General features: G+C 44.8%; 1 protein-coding gene across 1 annotated transcript in view; it reads right to left on the bottom strand.

Moving 5' to 3' along the window:
• The window catches only part of LOC128351116 (cytochrome P450 2J4-like), a 50,501-nt gene extending 32,769 nt beyond the window's left edge, over positions 1 to 17,732 (bottom strand). Inside the window, exons 1-2 of the mRNA XM_053310267.1 lie at positions 17,410 to 17,732; positions 1,718 to 1,880 (exon numbers count right to left, since the gene is read on the bottom strand). Coding sequence (XP_053166242.1) covers positions 1,718 to 1,880; positions 17,410 to 17,580 — 334 coding nt within the window. The 5' untranslated portion in view covers positions 17,581 to 17,732. The remainder of the gene's footprint in view (positions 1 to 1,717; positions 1,881 to 17,409) is intronic.
• Positions 17,733 to 18,261: the final 529 nt, after the last annotated feature.

Below are 18,261 nucleotides of genomic sequence, written 5' to 3'. Positions count from 1 at the left end.
TTGCGTGACTGGGTCTGGCAATGCAAATGCACAGTGGCCTACCAAATGTCCAGTGTCATGGGAGAAAGGGCCGGAATAGCCCTCGGAAGAGTGAGAGGCTGGTGGGGGAGGGGGGAATGGCAGAGGCCCCTCTGCAGCCGTGGCAGCACCCCTGGAGACCACCACTTCATCTTTGTTGTCGTCATCGTCATCGTCATCATTGGAAATAGCACTCATTCCCAAAATGTCTACCTATAGGCAGTAATGGGCTGGATGAGAGTTAACAAATTTAAGCCGGATCCAAGCAAATCGGAGGTGCTCATTGTAGGGGATCAGAATTTGAGGGGTGTTTTGGGTCTTCTTGTGCTGGATGGTACGAAGCTTGGGAGTGTTCTTGGATCCAGGCCTCACCCTGGTATCTCAGGTAAACATTATAGCCAGGAACGCCTTCCATCAGCTTCAGCTGATTGGACAGCTGCATCCATTCCTTGAAGAGAATTATCTCAAAACAGTTGTGCATCAGCTGGTAACCCCAAGGCTTGACTATTGCAATGCACTCTACACTGGGCTGCCTTTGTACATAGTTCGGAAACTTCTCTTAGTCCAAAATACGGCACCCAGATTGGTCTCTGGAGTAATCCAGAGAGACCATATAGGTTTTCAGGCCTATACTTAAACATTTGCATTGGCTGCTCATATGTTTTCAGGCCAAAAAAAAAAGTGCTGGTTACCTTTAAAGCTCTGAATGGCTAAGGTCTGGGTTACCTTAGAGAGCACATTCTTCTGTATGATCCCCACAGCATGTTGACGTCATCTGGGGAGGTCTGTCTACAGTTACCATCCTGGGCCGTGGAATGCACTCCCAGCAACAATTCGTGGTTTGGCTTCATTGTTGACCCTCAGGAAAGCCCTTAAAACTTATTTGTTTGGTCTGGCCTTCCAAAGTTTTTAAATTGTCCTTAAATGTTTTAAACTGTTTTTAAATATTGTGAGCTGCCCAGAGAACAATTTGTTATGGGGTGGCTAACAAATTTGTTTCATTTATTTATTATTATCTGGTTTTAAACATTTGTTTTTATATTGTTTTAAGCTTATTGTTTTAAATGATTGTTCATTTTTGTTTTGTTGTTGTGCACCACCCAGAGCATCTGGATAGGGTGATATTAAAATGTGATAAATAAATAAACAAATAAATAAACTATCTCCTCAAAACCCAAGTTTTCTACAATGACCTTTAGAAGACCACAATAGGCTCATACCTCCTTGGTCATCTTCTGAGTTCATGTTAAAGCTTTTGTAATAGAAGAAGGGCATTCTGTATACCTAACGAACATAGCTGGTGTAGTGCTTAGAATACTGAACTGTGTCTGGAGAGACCTGAGCTCAAATTCCCATTCAGCCATGAAACTAACTGGAGGACACTGAGCCAGTCACATATCTCTCAGTGTAATCTACCTCACAGGGTAGCTGTGAGGATAAACAAACAAACAAAAAAATCAGCATGCACATCACTCTGGGTTCCTTGTAAGAAGAGAAAGATATAAACGTTAAAATAAAATAAAATAAATTTCTATTAATTTTCCTGAGCCAACCTGCTCTACCTAAAAATTCTCTACTGAAATCTCTACTGAAACATTCAGATTGGTTTGCTCTGGGTTTTTTTAAATTGTTTGAAGCTTCTTTATGACTTCTCTGGAGACAAGATTACTATAATTTCTGACTTACCCCCCAAACTTACCTCGTTCTTTAAATGCAGCTTTTATGAAAGGGGTCTCTGGTCTCCCACTGAAGACTTCTGAATTCATGATCAGCGCTTCTTTCACAGCTTGGAATCCTGAAAGTACTACCATGGGTAAAAGACCTATCCATATGGTGTAAATCTTCCCATATTGCTTTGCCAGCTGCCATTTGGGTCAAATCAGAGAGGAGTCATGTTACATACAAAGTTGATTACTTCAAGTTCATATAGTCGTATGACACTCTCCTGTATATACATTTTCCTTCCTAGTTTTCCTCTCCATCTCAGAAGGAAAGTATCTGGACTTTTGATTTTCCTTCTTCCATGCTTCCAAGTGTGCCCCCCGCTTCTAATCCCATCCTGCCTCTTCTACCCCATCCTAGGATCAGGGCGGCAGAGCCAATTTCTGCCAGAAGCTCTTCTCACTGTTCTAGCATTGCCTTCTGATGGCCCAACACCTCATACAGGCAGGCAAACCCAGCATTCCCACCACCAAATACCTTAATGCCTTGCAATATTGGTGGCTTAGAGACAGTTGGTGGGTCTTTTGGTATGCTCAGGATTGAGGGTTTATCCTGAAGGCCTAAAGAGAATATCGTATCTATAAGTCTGAGAAGACAAGGCTCAGATCAGAGGAGAGAGAAAACTTTTGTTTTCTTTCTTAAAGAAAGGAAATAAATAAACACACAAGAAAACAAGGAGGAAAGGGCAAGCTAAGATTGTTAAGGCTAATCTTTTCTGCAGTTTGATTTCTGGCTGGCTAGAGGTTTGTTCTTGACAGGGAAGTTTTTTCAGTTTTGCCTAGAGAGACAGTGAGGCATTAGCTGCAGGTGCATCACACAGCTTGTGGGAGGGGCCACATTTCTGAGGTGTTTCAGTTTGAAAGCACCTCTTCAGAAGATAAGGCTCAGACAAGTGAAGCTTTGCTCCCACATACTTTGCAAACAGGAGTTTGCAAACAAATACTGAAGGGGTTTTGCATGGAGTATAGAGGGATGTGTGCAGGGAGGCACACAAGCGGTACCCCTTTATCACAAAGGAGATAGCACAAGGAGAAGGTAAGTACTACCTCAATTTTATAATTTTCTTGGAGGACAGAGCTTAAAACATTTAAATTAGCTGACAAGTGCAGCTAGCTTTCAAGTAAACAAGCTCTACATATTGTAAATAGCCAATAAAAACAGCTATGAAGATAGACTGCCAGGAGAGGAAGGGGTGATTCCCAGTGTATTCCCAGTGCACAGAGTGTTGCATGTATGACTATCTGCCTAAGCAGCAGAAGTCGTGGGTATGCACTTGGTGCAAAGAGCTCCTGGCTCTTAGGGAACAAGTTCTTTCACTCAAAGACAAGATGACTGACCTGGAGAAGCTCAGGGAGGCAGATAGGTATGTGGGTGAGACCCTGAGGGATGTGACAGAGGCATCACACTCCCAGGCTGACATCTCACCTGCTGTCATGGAGAATGAAGGTCTCAGGGAAGCAGGACATAAGTTTGAGGAAGAGGGGAATGCTCCCTTAGAAGGGATCCCTTCCTTGGGTGATGCGCCCATAACTTCTCACACAGAGGATACTCTTCTGGGAGTTGGGGGTCACCTGGTAGTGAGTGATTAAATTGTTAGGGGATTGAGAGATGGGTTTATGACCTTGTGTAGACCTCATGGTGAGTTGCCTGCCTGGTGCAAAGGTTGCAGATGTCACATGTCATCTAAATAGGCTGTTAGACAGTGCCCAAGAGGAGTCAGCTGTCATGGTGCACGTTGGCACCAACAAGGTTGGGAAATGCAGTTGGGAGGTCCTGGAAGCCAAAGGCTGATAGGTAGCATACAGGGCAATATTCTCAGAAGTGCTACTGGTTCTGCTTGCAGAGCCAGTGAGACAAGCAGAGCTGAAGGGTCTCAATGTGTGAATCAGATCGTGGTGCCAGGAAGAGGGGTTTAGAATTGTTAGGCACTGGGATATATTTTGAGACAAGCAAAGACTATAGAAAAGTGACAGGCTCCACTTGAACCAGGATGGAACCAGAATGCTGGTGCTTAAAATCAAAAAGGTCACAGAGAAGCTTTTAAAATGACACCTGGGTGATTGCTGACAGGAACTGGGTAGCATCTGGTTCAGCAAGCAAAATTCCCTAAGGTGAGAGGATGAAAACGTTTCAGATAAACCAGAAGGAGACAGAGTAAAACCAGGAGTAGAACAGATGGACAGCTGGTCACAAAAATGACAAAGTGACAGTAAGGGAGATAGCACACGCCAATGCCAGGTAAGAGACTCAGCATATAGGTGGTTTATATACCAATGCCAGAAGTTTCCAAGCCAAGATGGGTGAGCTGGAGTTCTTGGTTGCTAATGAAAACATAGATATAGTGGGCATAACAGAACCTGGTGGAATGGTGAGAATCAGTGGGACACTGTTATTCCTGGGGGGGGGAAACTACAGAAAGGACATGGAGGAAGGGGTTGGGGGTGAAGTAGCAATGTATATTAAAGAAGGGATAGAATCTAACAAGCTAAAAAAACCCAGAGGCCCAGAGTCCTCCACAGAATCATTAGGGGTGACAATATGAGGACTGAAAGGATATGTATTACTTGGGACGTATTATCACCCTGAAGATCAAAATGCTGAGAGTGACCTGGAGTTGGAGAAGCAAATCAGAGGGGTGTCAAAGAGAGACAGAGCTATAACAATGGATTACTTCAATTACCCTCACATAGACTGGGTAAATTCACATTCAGGTAATGACAGAGAGGCCAAATTTCTAGACATGCTAAATGACTGTGCCTAAGATCAGTTGGTCTTGGAACCAACCAGAGAGAAGGTGACCTTGGACTTAATCCTGAGTGGTGCCCAGGACCTGGTATGAGATTTTAGAGTTGGAGAACCATTGGGGAATAATGAGCATAGTGTGATCCATTTCAGCTTACATGCAAGTGCAGCAAAGCCAAGGAAGTCCAACACAAACAAATTCATGGAGGACAATGAATTTGAATAAGGATAATGGCTACTAGTTGGTGCCAAAGGCCACCTCCAGAGTCAAAATGCCTCTCAATACCAGTTGCAGGGGAGTATCAGCAGGAGAGAGGCCATGCTCTCACCTCTTGTCTGTGGGCTTCTCAGAGGTATCTGGTGGGCCACTGTGTGTAACAGGATGCTGGATGAGATAGGCATTTGGCCAGATCCAACAGGGCTGTTCTTATGTAAGTATGTGTGCTGATAAGGGCTGTTTATTAGGAACAGAGAGAATGGAAAGTATGTTGTGCTTTAGCTTGTCTGCTCAAGCTTCCCACAACAAGCTACACATTTATCTCTACACTGATGAGGAGACATTTTGAGGTGTTTGGTGCCAGATGAGAGGGAGATGTTATGGTGCAGCAGAATCTAGGCCACATTGCACTAAGCACTCAGTCATGTACCAGGTGGACAGAAGAATATGTGGATAGAACTGTTAGAAGTGAAGGACTATGCGCTGCCTCATGCCTCGGTGACAGCGGGGGACAGACTAGTGAGTCAGAGGGCTAGAGGCGTCAAGACATTGGTCATTCCTCCTCTCTACTGCTCTGACACTATCCCTTTGATATGTCGATTGCTACTTTCAGGGACTTCCTGCCTGCCTGCCTCCCTTCCTTCTTCTTCCCCCTATCACACATGCTTGCCTTTCTCTCTGCACCATGTGTGCAGAGATACAGACAGCATCTCTCTGCATCCAGCTAGCGAGATAGATTAGAGATTCTATCTCTCCACTTTCCTATCTAGAATGGAGTTCTCCAATAAAGACTCCTCATATTGATTTGAAACTATGAACTGGCTCCAAGTTTCTTTTACTCTCAGCAAACACGCATGCCTGGGCAGACTCCACTGTGTTTTGCCTCTGTGCACTCTGCTGTAATAGAAGGGTATCTCTTACCAGAGAGAATTCCCAACATGAACTGTGCTGTTTCCTTTCAAAGAGAAGTGCAACTCTGATGCATCTTTTTAGATCATCAGCTATTGGAGGACATGTGCCCTCTGAGACATCACTCTTAATGCTCAGGAGTGCTGGAGCAGAAATGGACTTGTGACTTAAGATTTTGGGTCACCTTACAGGAAGTCATGAGGAACATCATCCCATAGATTGTGAGTCGTAGCTTTGTGAGCACTTTTGCTTTTGACATTTCCATTTTGCAAATAAAGCACATTCTGCATTAAAGCTTGAGAAATGCTAACAGACAATGCAGTGCTATTTTTGCTTTCTGTGTCTTTCATGCAGGGGAGGTTCTCAAGATGGGAGAATCAGGGTAGCAGGGCTCTTCTCTCCTTCAACTTCAGTAAAAAGCTGGATAGCTCTGCTGGGAACAACTTGGGCTGGAGGGGAAAACAAGGGGTTCTGATTATCATGAAAATCTTGGTAGACCAATTTAAACAGTCATGTACCAACCTGTTGTCTGTCTTGAGAAAGAAGGATCTGGTATACTAAAGAGCAGTCAGCTTGATGTCTTTACCTGGCAAGATCCTAGAACAGTTTATTAAGAAGATGGTCTGTGTGAGCTTTTAGAGGGAAAATCTGACAAGGAGTCCGAATGTATTTGTGAAGAACAGATTATGCCAGACTAAACTTAACTCCTTTTTCTATTGAGTTATTAGTTTAGTAATGTAGATCATGGGAATGCCAGGATACAGAGTATCTTGATTTCAGCAAAACACAAGTCTCCTGCAAGAGACTTGACAAGCTGATGATACAAGGCAGGCTAGATGATTCTCCATTAGGTGGATTCACAGTGGTTGAACTACTGGACCCAACATGTGCTCATGAATGGCTCTGGGTCAACCTGGAGGGAGGTGCCAAGCAGAGTAGAGCAGGGCTCTGTTCTGGGGTCCTGACTGTTCAATGCTTTTATAAATTATTTGGATGAGGGCATAGAAGGGCAACTTATCAAATCTGCAGACAGCACAAAGCAGGGATCAACTACATAACGAAGGTTCAAAATTATTTTGACAGGTTCAAACCATGGGCTAAAGCCAAGATGAAAATGCCTTTGGTGAGTGCCAATACCATAGCATGGAGGGGGTAAGCTCTAACACCAATGAAAAACCCAAATCATGTGTGAAGTTCTCCCCAATATCTCACACAGACTTCAGAGCAAATCCAGACAATGTGCAAATGCACACCCTCCATTCTGATGAATAAGCAAGCTAAAAGCCCAGTCTGGAAATGCTCCTGCACTTCTGAATTTGTGACTACACTTCTGCCCAAAGGTCCTTTAGAGAGCAGTTCAAGACTCAGAACTGATATTGAAAAAAGTCTCTGGGATGGAGCACCGAAGAATCTCTGCAGGTCACACACTGATGCTGGAGGGGAAGTATGGTTGGGGGTGGAGCGGGGAGAGACAGAGAGAGAGAGACAGAGAGAGAGAGAGAGAGAGAGAGAGAGAGAGAGAGAGAGAGAATTTGCACAAAAGTTGAATGTGGGGGAAAGAATTGTTCAAAGGCAACCTGTTTTGTGGAGATTTCTTGGAAGGAAAGTGAGGACGACATTAATAGTTGGGTGGAGAGGAACAAAAGGTAACCAAAACTCACATAGACTTTGCTACCAATGTAAGAGTGCAACAGGGAGTTCTGTGGCTGTCATCTGTGGGAGTCGAAAGTTTATCATTCTGTAAGCTTTGATCTTAGTTCTGCCTGGAAAGGAGGGAAGGCTGCAGCTGTCCATTGGTAAGTGAAAAGCATTCTTGATATTCTCAGAAGTGCTCTGTTTTTTCCATTCTAAAGGCTTTAGAAGGGAAATGCTGAAGTTGCCTGCGGTGAGGCAACAGCAACCTGCATCTGTTCAGAGGCTCTCTCTTCCTTAGAAGTTCTCTCTCAATAATTCTTTGCCTGCCTGCTTGACCTTTGGTTAGTCACCTTGCTTGTGTCAGGGTTCCTCAGCTGTAAATGGGGACTAATGACTCTAGATGGGAAGAAGCAACATAATGCATATGTATGTATTTTGTGTATTAGGCTTGTACATAGGAAGCTGCCATATTCTGAGTCAGACCCTTGATCTATCTAACTCAGTATTGTCTTCACAGACTGGCAGCGGCTTCACCAAGGATGCAGGCAGGAATCTCTCTCAGCCCTATCTTGGAGAAGCCAGGGAGGGAACTTGTCTTATCTTATGTTACTCTTCTCACTGCTTTTGTCACCATCAGCTTCCATACACTTTTAGTTCCTGTTTTCTGCTAGTGCTACAGTTGAACCTATCAGTTGTTGTTTTTTAAATTCCAATATGGTTTGCCAGGCCATGTGGCTGGAGCCTGTCCATATGGCTGGAGATGTATGCACAGGCATGCTTATCTTTTCACCTGTGAAATGTTGGAGAGGATGCTGCTGGCTTCTGTAACATGTGATATGAAGTAGAAATTGTAGTCCTTTTTGGTTACTGAGTGAAGAGATTGGATTTCTTTTTTTCAGTTTGCCACTATAGAATATGAAGTTTCCATCTCTGACTTCAGCTGTTCCTGAAGACTTTCCCCCCAAGTTTTAATAATATCAAAGCATAAGCTCTCCAGGCTTGCTTTCAGTAGTGACCTGGAGATTGGTACTGATCCCCAGAAATCCCAGGCCAATCCTGAATGGTTGCCAAATGTAGACATGACTGATAAATTTTCAATATGGTGACTAATTGATGGTTTCTTATTGTGTTCCCTGTCTGTGTACAATTGCTTTCATTATAATATGTTGCATCTTGTCTTCAGCTCTGCCTTGAGGGGGAATACCTTACAAATGCAAAATGGTAAAAGCAAATGACTCCGCAAAGCTCCAATTTTCTCAATAGCTAAAGCATGCAGGATTCTCCACCTCTCAATGGGTGATCAATGAATGGATTTTTAAAGCAAAAAAGTATGAAACAGAGCTGCAAAGTAATTGGTATATTAAAATTTAAGGGATCTTTTAAAACAAACAGAAAGAGACTCTTCACTTGTTCTTACTTGTATGCAGAAGAGCAAAATTGTTCTTACTTGTATGCAGAACGTTCTTACTTGTATGCAGAATGTTCTTACTTGTATGCAGAACAAGTAAGAAAAATTGTTCTTACTTGTATGCCCTCCCCCCTGAGCACTTGGGGGGGGCACCTCTCCCACACGTGCTCTCTCGCTCTCCCTCTCCCTCCCTCTCTCTCTCTCTCTCCTTAGCATACAAATTGTTGCTTAATTAGCATGGCTGAGTCTACTTAATTAGCAAATGGCTGAGTCTACTTTGAAAACAGCCTTTGTTTCTGCTGCCTGAGTGGAAGGCTGTAACATGATCTGCAAGGGCGGAAGGCTCTCAAAAGAACATAAGAACAGCCCTGCTGGATCAGGCCCAAGGCCCATCTGGTCCAGCATCCTGTTTTGCACAGTGGCCCACCAGATGCCTCTGGAAGCCTACAGGCAGGAGTTGAGAGCATGCCCTCTCTCCTGCTGTTACTCCCCTGCAACTGGTACTCAGAGGCATCCTGCCTTTGAGGATGGAGGTGGCCCACAGCCCTCCGACTAGTAGTCGTTGATAGACCTCTCTTCCATGAAGTTATCCAAGCCCCTCTTAAAGCCATCCAGGTTGTTGGCTGTCACCACATCTCGTGGCAGAGAATTCCACACGTTGATCATGCGTTGTGTGAAAAAGTACTTCCGTTTGCTGGTCCTAGATTTCCTGGCAATCAGTTTCATGGGATGACCCCTGGTTCTAGTGTTATGGGAGAGGGAGAAGAATTTCTCTCTATCCACTTTCTCCACCCCATGCTGTTGGGGCACATGTACCCCAAACTTAGACTCAAAGGTACCAACCCAGAGGTATGTGGAATTCAGGCCTGTGTCTGGTTCCATTTTATTAAGACAGGAATTAATGCCTGGGCTCAGGGCGAATTGACACCCAGATCTGCCGGGGTAATGCTTGGTAAATGATTTGTAAAGGCAGGGGTAATCTAGCATTGCTTATCAGTGTTTGTGGAACTCACAAGAGACACAATGGGTCAGGCTTAATTACCAGTCTCACACTGCTGAAATTAACCTGCTGTCCAGTAATCCCCTTACCTCACTGACAGGATGCTTCTGCCTTAGTCAAATGTGTTGATTAACTCGCCTCACACATGTACCCCTTTTGATGTTACTTTAAATATTCTTTTGTTATAATTAATTTAATTGCTAACTCCTGACTTTTAACATTCTTGGGACAAGGCAGGAGAAGATGTAGATTTGTTTGGGGGAATGACAATAGAACAATACTCTGCTAACAGGAGAGACCCTGTTTACCCTGGACTGACCAAATAACCTGAGTTAATTTTGGTAATTAAAAGACAATATTCAGAGGAGAGCAGGAATAGACGCCTTTTGTGATCCAGAAGACTCAAATGAACATCAGAGTATGGAACCACTATAAGAAGGAGTCTCTGGACATGGCAGATGGGCAGTCTTGTGCCTACAAGCAATCTTGTGCCTACAAGCAAGATCTGCTCATGAGCAATCCCAGAGTTTGCTGCTAAGCCACGGGGCAACAAGCAGGAACTCTGTCCATGGACAGGAACTGTCTGTGACTTCTACTGCGCAGTGAGAAGTCAAGACTTCACCAGCCATGGTGCTCTGACTCTCAGCCGTGCTCTGAGTAAACTGCATGCTTGATCCAAAAGCTCCTTTCTCCAGCCAGAAGCCTCACTCCTTCAGCTGAAAGATCCATCGCTCTCAAGCCTCTGATCCTGGTAATATGCTGCCTCTACAAGCCTTGGATCCCTTCATCCTTTCCCCTTCTTCTCCCTTCCCCTCGTTCCTCTACTAATTCCTGATCTCCCCAAATCATGCCAGTCCTCAAACTTCCTTACCCCGCCTTTTTTCCATCTATATCTGAATTCTTTTAGGCTCTAGGAAGATTTAATACACACACATATGTTAGTTAGGAACACTGGGTGAATACTGTTGCTGGCTAGGGTTGAAATACTGTTAGTAATATTGATAGAATGTTCTGCTTTCTGCTCAGCTAGATTGATGTTGTTATTCTTTTATACTCAATAAAGCCCATTGAATCATTTAGGATTGGTTTGATCTCCTTTCCTCCTTGCGCCCAGATCCTACATCGTCACTATATAAAAGAACTTGGTCACTTGGTGACACTATGAGACAGCCTAATTTTGTATGCTAGCTAATGAGCATATTTAGTATATAAATCAGGCCTGGACCACAACAATGCATGATTTTATAGACCTCTATATAGTCTCCCCGCAGTCGTCTTTTTTCTAAACCAAATAGCCCCAGGTGTTGTAGCCTAGCCTCATAAGAAAGGTGCTCTAGGCCCTTGATCATCTTAGTTGCCCTCTTCTGCACCTTTTCCAGTTCTACAATGTCCTTTTTTAGATGTGGTGACCAGAATTGTACGCAGTACTCCAGGTGTGGCCACACCATGGTTCTGTATACTAACATTATTATACTAATATTAGCCGTTTTATTTTCAATCCCCTTCCTAATGATCCCTAGCATGGAATTGGCCTTTTTAACAGCTGCCACACATTGAGTCGACACTTTCAACGAGCTGTCCACCACGACCCCAAGATCCCTCTCCTGGTCAGTCACCGACAGCTTTCTATGAAAATGTTCAGCCCAGCCAAGGAGAAGCACTGAAAACAGGTCAGCCAGGGCTAGGGGTGGGGGTTGGGCGTCAAATACAGCTCATGCCACCCTGTAGCTATGGGTCTCTATATGCACTAAAGGCACAACCTTGAGTAATGTAGGAGCAGGCAGGATTACTATGAGGCTCCAGCCTTATCCTGTGTTAAAGGGGTGGCAGACTGTCCAATGAGGTCTGTTCCTAGTAGCAGCAGTAGTTGCTTCCTATCTGTCTAGGAGTACTTTTCCTCAGAACTCTATGCTTTTAATGCATTTCAGTTGCTCTTTTTCAATATACCAGTTTATCATAATCTTTATTACGGTCATTGACCAGCACAAGTTGTAAAACAGTAATACTATACAATAAATGCAATATAAAGAAAGTGTTGCAGTATTACGGAGATTAAAATTGATGTAGCATTAAGACTGAGGGGGAGGGAATCTAAAAATACAAAATTTTAAAACATGATATAAAACACAAACAGAATAGGTAAAATGCATGTAAGCTAAAAAGGACTCAGCCAAACACTTTGTTTCAGTCAAAAAGCAGTATAAAGTCAGAACAAATTTAAAAGAGAGGATAATCAGCATTCTATGGGGTCCTGCTCAGCACAGAGTCACTGAAAATGCTAGTAAAATACTAGTGAAATAGATTAAAATAAAAGGGCAGCTTATTCCTGCTTATTGAACAATTACAGCTCCAAACACAGCTCAACTCCCAATCTGGGAGGAGATATACAATTCAGGGGCTCTATAAAGTGTTAGCATTGAATTAGCTACTTTTAAGCTGGCAATACCTACCCCCACATGCCCAGCTACAACTAGCCAAGATATGAGTACAAATTGCTCTGGCATTGTGTCGTTTATTTGTCTGTTTTTAGGCTCTTCTGAAAGCGAAGGGCTGCACTGCAAAATTTGGCTACCTGTCTAGTGGAAGAGGAATTACTTCCTTCCAGGAGCCTGGCAGTCATCTGAGGTAGATCGAGACCTGGGAATTTGACTGTCAGAGGGTGAATGAAATCCCGGCGCAGGTCTCTGTAGAGCAGGCATTCCAATAGTACATGGGTAACTGTTTCAACTTGACCCTCGCCGCATGGGCAAAGCCTCTCCCCATAGGGGATCCCTCTATATCGTCCCTCTAAAAGGGCTGAAGGCAGGGCATTACATCTTGCCAAGGTGAAAGCTTTTCTAAGAGGGGGCACCTCCAGGGCAGTAAGATAGGGTGCTGGGGCCAAGCAATACCTAACTGATTCCTGGCACTGAAAATCAGGTACCTTTGCCATGTCTGTCTGTCTCTCAATATCCTCAATTCTCTGTTTGATGGACTTCCTAGCTGTCTCCAAACTTTGCGTGAGCAGGGCGGACTGATCGAGGCCCAGAGAAGTCAGCTTTTGGTTCAGTGAACGCTTCCAAGTCGACTGGTATGAGTCCGCTAAGACTAGGCGGCTCAGCCCTATCTCTGAGGAATAGACTCTCAGCCAATAAAACAGCGCCATTTGCCAACATCTGGCCTCAACTCTAATGAGGCCCGCCTCCAGTGTGAGCCTCGCATTGGAGGTGCATTTGGGGGTTTGAAATAATGCTCTCAGAAACTTGGACTGCACCACTTCTAAGGGGAACAGATCTGTATAGGGACCCAGTTGGGCACCGTATAATAACTGTGCCAATGGTTTCGCCTGAAAAAGTTTTATGGCCGCGGGGATAAGATGCCCACCCCTGGATCTATAGAACTGCAGAATAGCTCAGGCGCTGTTTTGAGCGGCCTGGGCCACGTGCAAGGCATGGGCTTGTCTTGAACCAGATAAGTGAACAGCTACCCCCAAATATACAAAGTTTTGGACCTGCTCTATCCTTTGTCCATCAATTTTCCAGACCCGTCTCTTGGGTCTCCTAGCAAAGGAGAGCACCTTTGTTTTCTGGTAGTTGATACTCAGCCGTTCAGTCTTACAATAGACTGCCAGTGCCCCTAAGGCCCTCCTAAGCCCAACTGGGGTTCTAGCCAAAATGGCCGCGTCATCTGCATACAGTAGCACTGAGATACTTCTTCCAGCTAGCTTAGGGGGATGGAATTCACAACTATCTAGCTGGGTCACCATATCATTGATGTATAAATTAAACAGCAGGGGCGCCAGCACGCATCCTTGCCGGACCCCCTTTCCAATTGGAATAGCTCTAGTTAATCCTCCTTGTGGGTTGTACCTAATCCTCATGCTTGGTGATGTGTGTAAAGCTCTAATTAGGGCTAAGAGTCGCCGACCAATAGAGGAAACTCTCAGTTTATCCCAGAGCCTGTCCCGAGGGATTGAATCAAAAGCGAACCTAAGATCGACAAAGGCAACATGCAAGGACTGAGCGTATTTCTGTGCTAGATGATGCAGAACAAAACAATGGTCTACAGTAGACCTCCCTTCTCTAAACCCCGCTTGCTCATCTGCAAGAATGTTGTCCTAAGCCATCCAGTCCCTCAGCTTCCCATAGAGATGTTTAGCATAAAGCTTACTAACTGTACTCAGAAGACTAATCGGCCGATAGTTGCCTGGGTCGCTTCTGCACCCCTTCTTGTAAATTGGTACAATGATGGACAGGCCCCAGTCTTTAGGTATACACCCTGAGCTATCAATAGCAGTAAACAACGATGCAAGCACCAGTGCCCACCAGTCTATATTAGACAAAAACAGCTCTGGCAGGACCAAGTCCGCGCCAGGGGTCTTGCCAGGCTTCAATTGATGTATTAAGTCAGAGACTTCTGCTATGGAAACGGGCGGCCAGTCTGGTAGTGGCTCCTCATTGAAAATGAAGGGGCCTGAAAGGGTCCCTTCCTCCCAGTACAATTTTCGAAAATGCCTCTCCCAAAGCTCTGGATGTATGTGAGCATCAGGCGTTAGATGTCTTCCGAGGGGAATCCCTGCCACAGCTTGCCAGAAAAGGGACTGCTGTCTTGATTGAATTGAGTGCAATAACAGATCCCAGGAAGATTTCATATAGATTCGCTTTTTCTGTTTAATCAGCTGTTTATATTGCTTTTTCTGGAGCAAAAGTTCTTGGGCTGATGTTGCAATAGGATCTAGCTTATAGGATTGGTATCTTTCTAAAAGATGGTGTCTGCACTCCACACACTCTTGGTCAAACCATGGTTTAGAAGGTCTCCATTGACCTTTGGGGGATTCGCGCTGTTTAGAAATGAGATGTTTCTGCAGTTCCAAGGTAATGGAGTTATAAACTTGTAAAGTTTGAACCGGGTCCAAGGGATCGAGCATATCTTGGCTCAACTTCTGTTAATGTTGCGACTGAAGAAGAGTGGAGATTGTCTGAGCCAGACACTGAGACCATCTGATACGACAGCAGTTTTCCTTTATCTTCATAGAAGGGACTGACTGCAGCTGTTTGAGGCCCAGCAGGTTTTGCAGCAGCAGAGTAACTGGATGGTGATCACTTTCCACTTGTGGAACCACCTCCAGACTAGGGGAGTACTGGGCCAGGCACCTCGAGATAATAAAATAGTCAATGGCACTCGCTCTCCTCCCTGCCCAGAATGTCAACTCTGCCAGATGCTCATTATCTACTGAGCCATTTAAAACGAATAAGTCTAAGCCATAGGTCATTTGAGCCAAACAATATCTGCTCAGATTTGAGACGTTATCCTTAGAGAGGCACGGGTACGGGAGCACGTACTCTTCCCAAATAGGGGGACTTCTCTTATATCGTGCATAAAGAAATTCATCACTGGGGCCCATTCTTGTGTTAAAGTCACCTCCCAAAATTATACTTGCATTGGGAGATTCCTCTGTAAGGGCAAGGATGTACCCTTCCAGCTTTCCCCAAGTGTCCTTAATTTCCTGGGCCCTACCTTTCGGTGGGAGATATACATTGACTATCAGCACTACAGTCTGATTATGAGCAACTTCCACAGTCAGTGCTATGTTATCGAAAGAAGAAACCCATTTTGCTGAGGCCCATAGCTTGGTTGAAATAAAAGTCCCGAGTCCTCCGCTGGGTCTGCCCTTTTTCTTGCTCTTGGCAGCCAGTAAAGAAAATATGTAAAAGCCGTTAAGTACCGGGTCAGAGAGTGCCCAGGTTTCTTGCATCAATATGATGTCAAAACTGTCCAGAAAACTCAAACATGAAGGATCCTTGGATCTAGCTTCCCAGCCCCCCACGTTCCAGGATACCAGAACAAGCCCGTGCTGGTCAGCCTCCCTTCAATGAGTGGATGGGGCCTCTCTGCCCCGGGAATAACCTGGGTCAATGTTTCTTGGCCTGTTACTAGGGAGGGGATCTCTTGCTTTTCCTGCGGGAACGTTGGATTGAAATCTATATGAGGAGCTGGAGTTTGTATTGGAACAATAAGGGTATTTGTGTTCATCGTAGCAACTTGGGATTCCAAGGAGGTGCTTTTAGTTGAAGAATCTGGGGTGTTAGGGCAATCTTGTCCTGACTTCAAAAGTGGCATAGCAGCTGCAAAGTGCGGATCAGCCAGTAAATTAAACCACCGATCTTTCTTAGGGGAAATTTCTGGCTGGTTAAATGCTTCTGCAAGGTGTGCCAAAAGTGGGAGATCTGTCTTAATTAGTTCCAGCTCATGCTGCAGGTCCACCCCCATCTGGCCCTGTGAAAAGGGCATGTAGTTACTAGTCTTACTTGGTGAGGAGGAGAGAAAATCTACCTTTTTATCTAACTTCTCCTCAGACTTCCTTCAGGTAGGCTGGTTACTTGCAACAGTCAGCTCTTCTGTCATTGAGGAAGTGCTAATTACCAGAGGATTCGATTCGTTGGTTGTACCATTGATATCCTCTGTGAACTGCATGAAGAGGGAGTCAACTGAGTGAAATTCCATAGGCGAAAGTGGTTTCGGGACATGAGGTACCGTCTCAACATAATTGCGATGCCCTTGTTCATTCGACTGCTCTGGTGTTTTCCTGAGAGGCTTTGAAATTAGAGGCTCCAAGATGGTGTTGGCAAAACAGCGATTAGGAAAAATCTCAAAGCCTTCAAGCCAAGATTTCCTTTGTAGAATCCTATTCGGGATCCAGGGCGAATAGAAGTCTAGCATAAGCCTACTTTGGAAATGGTTAGATGGTAGCCTCTCAAAGCGTTTAAGGTCAACATCTCTCAAACTGCAATTCAAGAGCTGACTTAGAGAACATCTGATAGAATAGAAATTATACCACTTATTGTAGTTTGCCCTATTCAGGTAAACTACAAGGGAGATGCGGTTTGGTTGCAATGTTCTGTTAACTGAGCAGCTTCCTCCTGGAATCACATTGGAGTTGTAATAGGTCTGGTGAGTACCACAGCCATAGCCGCGCTTCTTATCCCCACTAATATCGTTATCGGGCCTCCCCCTCTTAGTCTGCCCTTTAGATAAATCATGCAAAAGCATCTTAACAGTATCCACTTTCCTCTCTAGTTGAGAGTGTCTATCGAATACCGCTTCCAAAAAGTTTGTTTGCAAGTTGGATGTTCCAAAAGTTTGTTTGCAAGTTGGATGTTCATAACTCAGAACACATATAGTTCACAAGAGCAATGAATTGTCTATATGTGTGGGTTGGCGTTTGTAAGTTGGAGACTCCCTTAATGTGATATGTTTTGGAGCTTTATTTGTAAGTATGGTTGGTTGTAAGCTGGACATTTGTCACTCATCGAGTTTCTGTATTGCTAATTTCCCTTCTGATTGCTGTGAAGTTTTTAATATATATTTCCAAGCAAATGTGCTATTACTTACAGGAAACTTGTCTTTCCTCCCTTGTATAAATCTGCCCCAATTTCAGCATTTAGCCCTGAATTTAAAGGTCCCAGTTTATGTGTGTTTTCCCACCAAGCATGAGTCATATCAACATATAATTACATTTATGACAGAATACATAACACTTATAAAACTATCTGTTCTTTTGGTTGGCTTTAAGAGGGGTTTGGATAACTTCATGGAGGAGAGGTCTATCAAGGGCTACTAGTCGGAGGGATATAGGCCACCTCCAGCCTCAAAGGCAGGATGCCTCGGAGTACATATCACATGTCCTAATGATTTATTATCTACAATTATCATTGGAATAGCTCACAGTTCTCTTCACTAATCCTCTTATTAGGCAACTGATTGAGTAGAAAACAGTACCTTGATAGCGGTATTTTGAGAAATTCCAAACCCAGTTCGCCATAGGCCTCCAATGACAGGAAGTGGGAGAGGTCCAGGAGGGTATCGTCTGTGTGTCCAGAGCTGTTTCAGGAAATGCAGAGTCAGGAGGCATACCAACAGAGCAATCAGAAATGCCCGTATCCACAGCATTTTCCTGCCTTCTCTTTCACTGTCTTTGTACTTGTCTAGTGCATCTGAGTTTGCTGAATGTGCTCTCTCTGGTGTCTTTTGTCAAAGATATTGCCACCACTAACTGTTCCACATCTTTTTATATGTTCCTGTTATGGATGACGTGAGCAACGAATGACATTGCTTTTGTTTATTTCAATCTTTGCAGATTCCCCCTCCCCTTGCCTCGTGCAAGTGGGAGGGTGTTTGTCCCAGCCCCGGTAAGCAGGCCCAGGAAGCAGCCTGATTGGCTGATCGGCCTGTGGGGGCAGAGCTTCAGTTCCCCACCGAGCGGCTTCCCGCTCGGCGTCGCAGAGCGTTTTTAGCTTCTGAGGAGGAAGGAGCTCGTTGCTGAGCTCCTTCCTGGGAGGCCTGGTGGGGCGGGTGCGCCCAAAAGTGGGCGAGGTGCTGAGTCGGCGGTTTGTCCGTCGTTGGTGACATAGGTTCCCTGCTGTTCGGGGGTCTCTCGTTCGGGCCCGGGCGGAGCGCGGCGGCGTTTCTCCTCAAACGGCGGCTTGGATCTCCCTCGTCGCGGCGTCCATACAACGGGGCATTGGCCCCTTGGTTTGTGGGGTGTAGTTTCGGCTTGGGGGTGGGCTGCTGTGTTGGGGTCCTGGGGATACTCCTTGCTGCTCCTGGGGGCTCTTGGGGGTAGCGTGATTT

Source organism: Hemicordylus capensis, chromosome 3 (assembly GCF_027244095.1).
Source record: "Hemicordylus capensis ecotype Gifberg chromosome 3, rHemCap1.1.pri, whole genome shotgun sequence".
NCBI classification, from domain to species: domain Eukaryota; kingdom Metazoa; phylum Chordata; class Lepidosauria; order Squamata; family Cordylidae; genus Hemicordylus; species Hemicordylus capensis.
The sequence above is the reverse complement of the archived record's forward strand: the minus strand, read 5'-3'. Positions and strand labels throughout refer to the sequence as shown.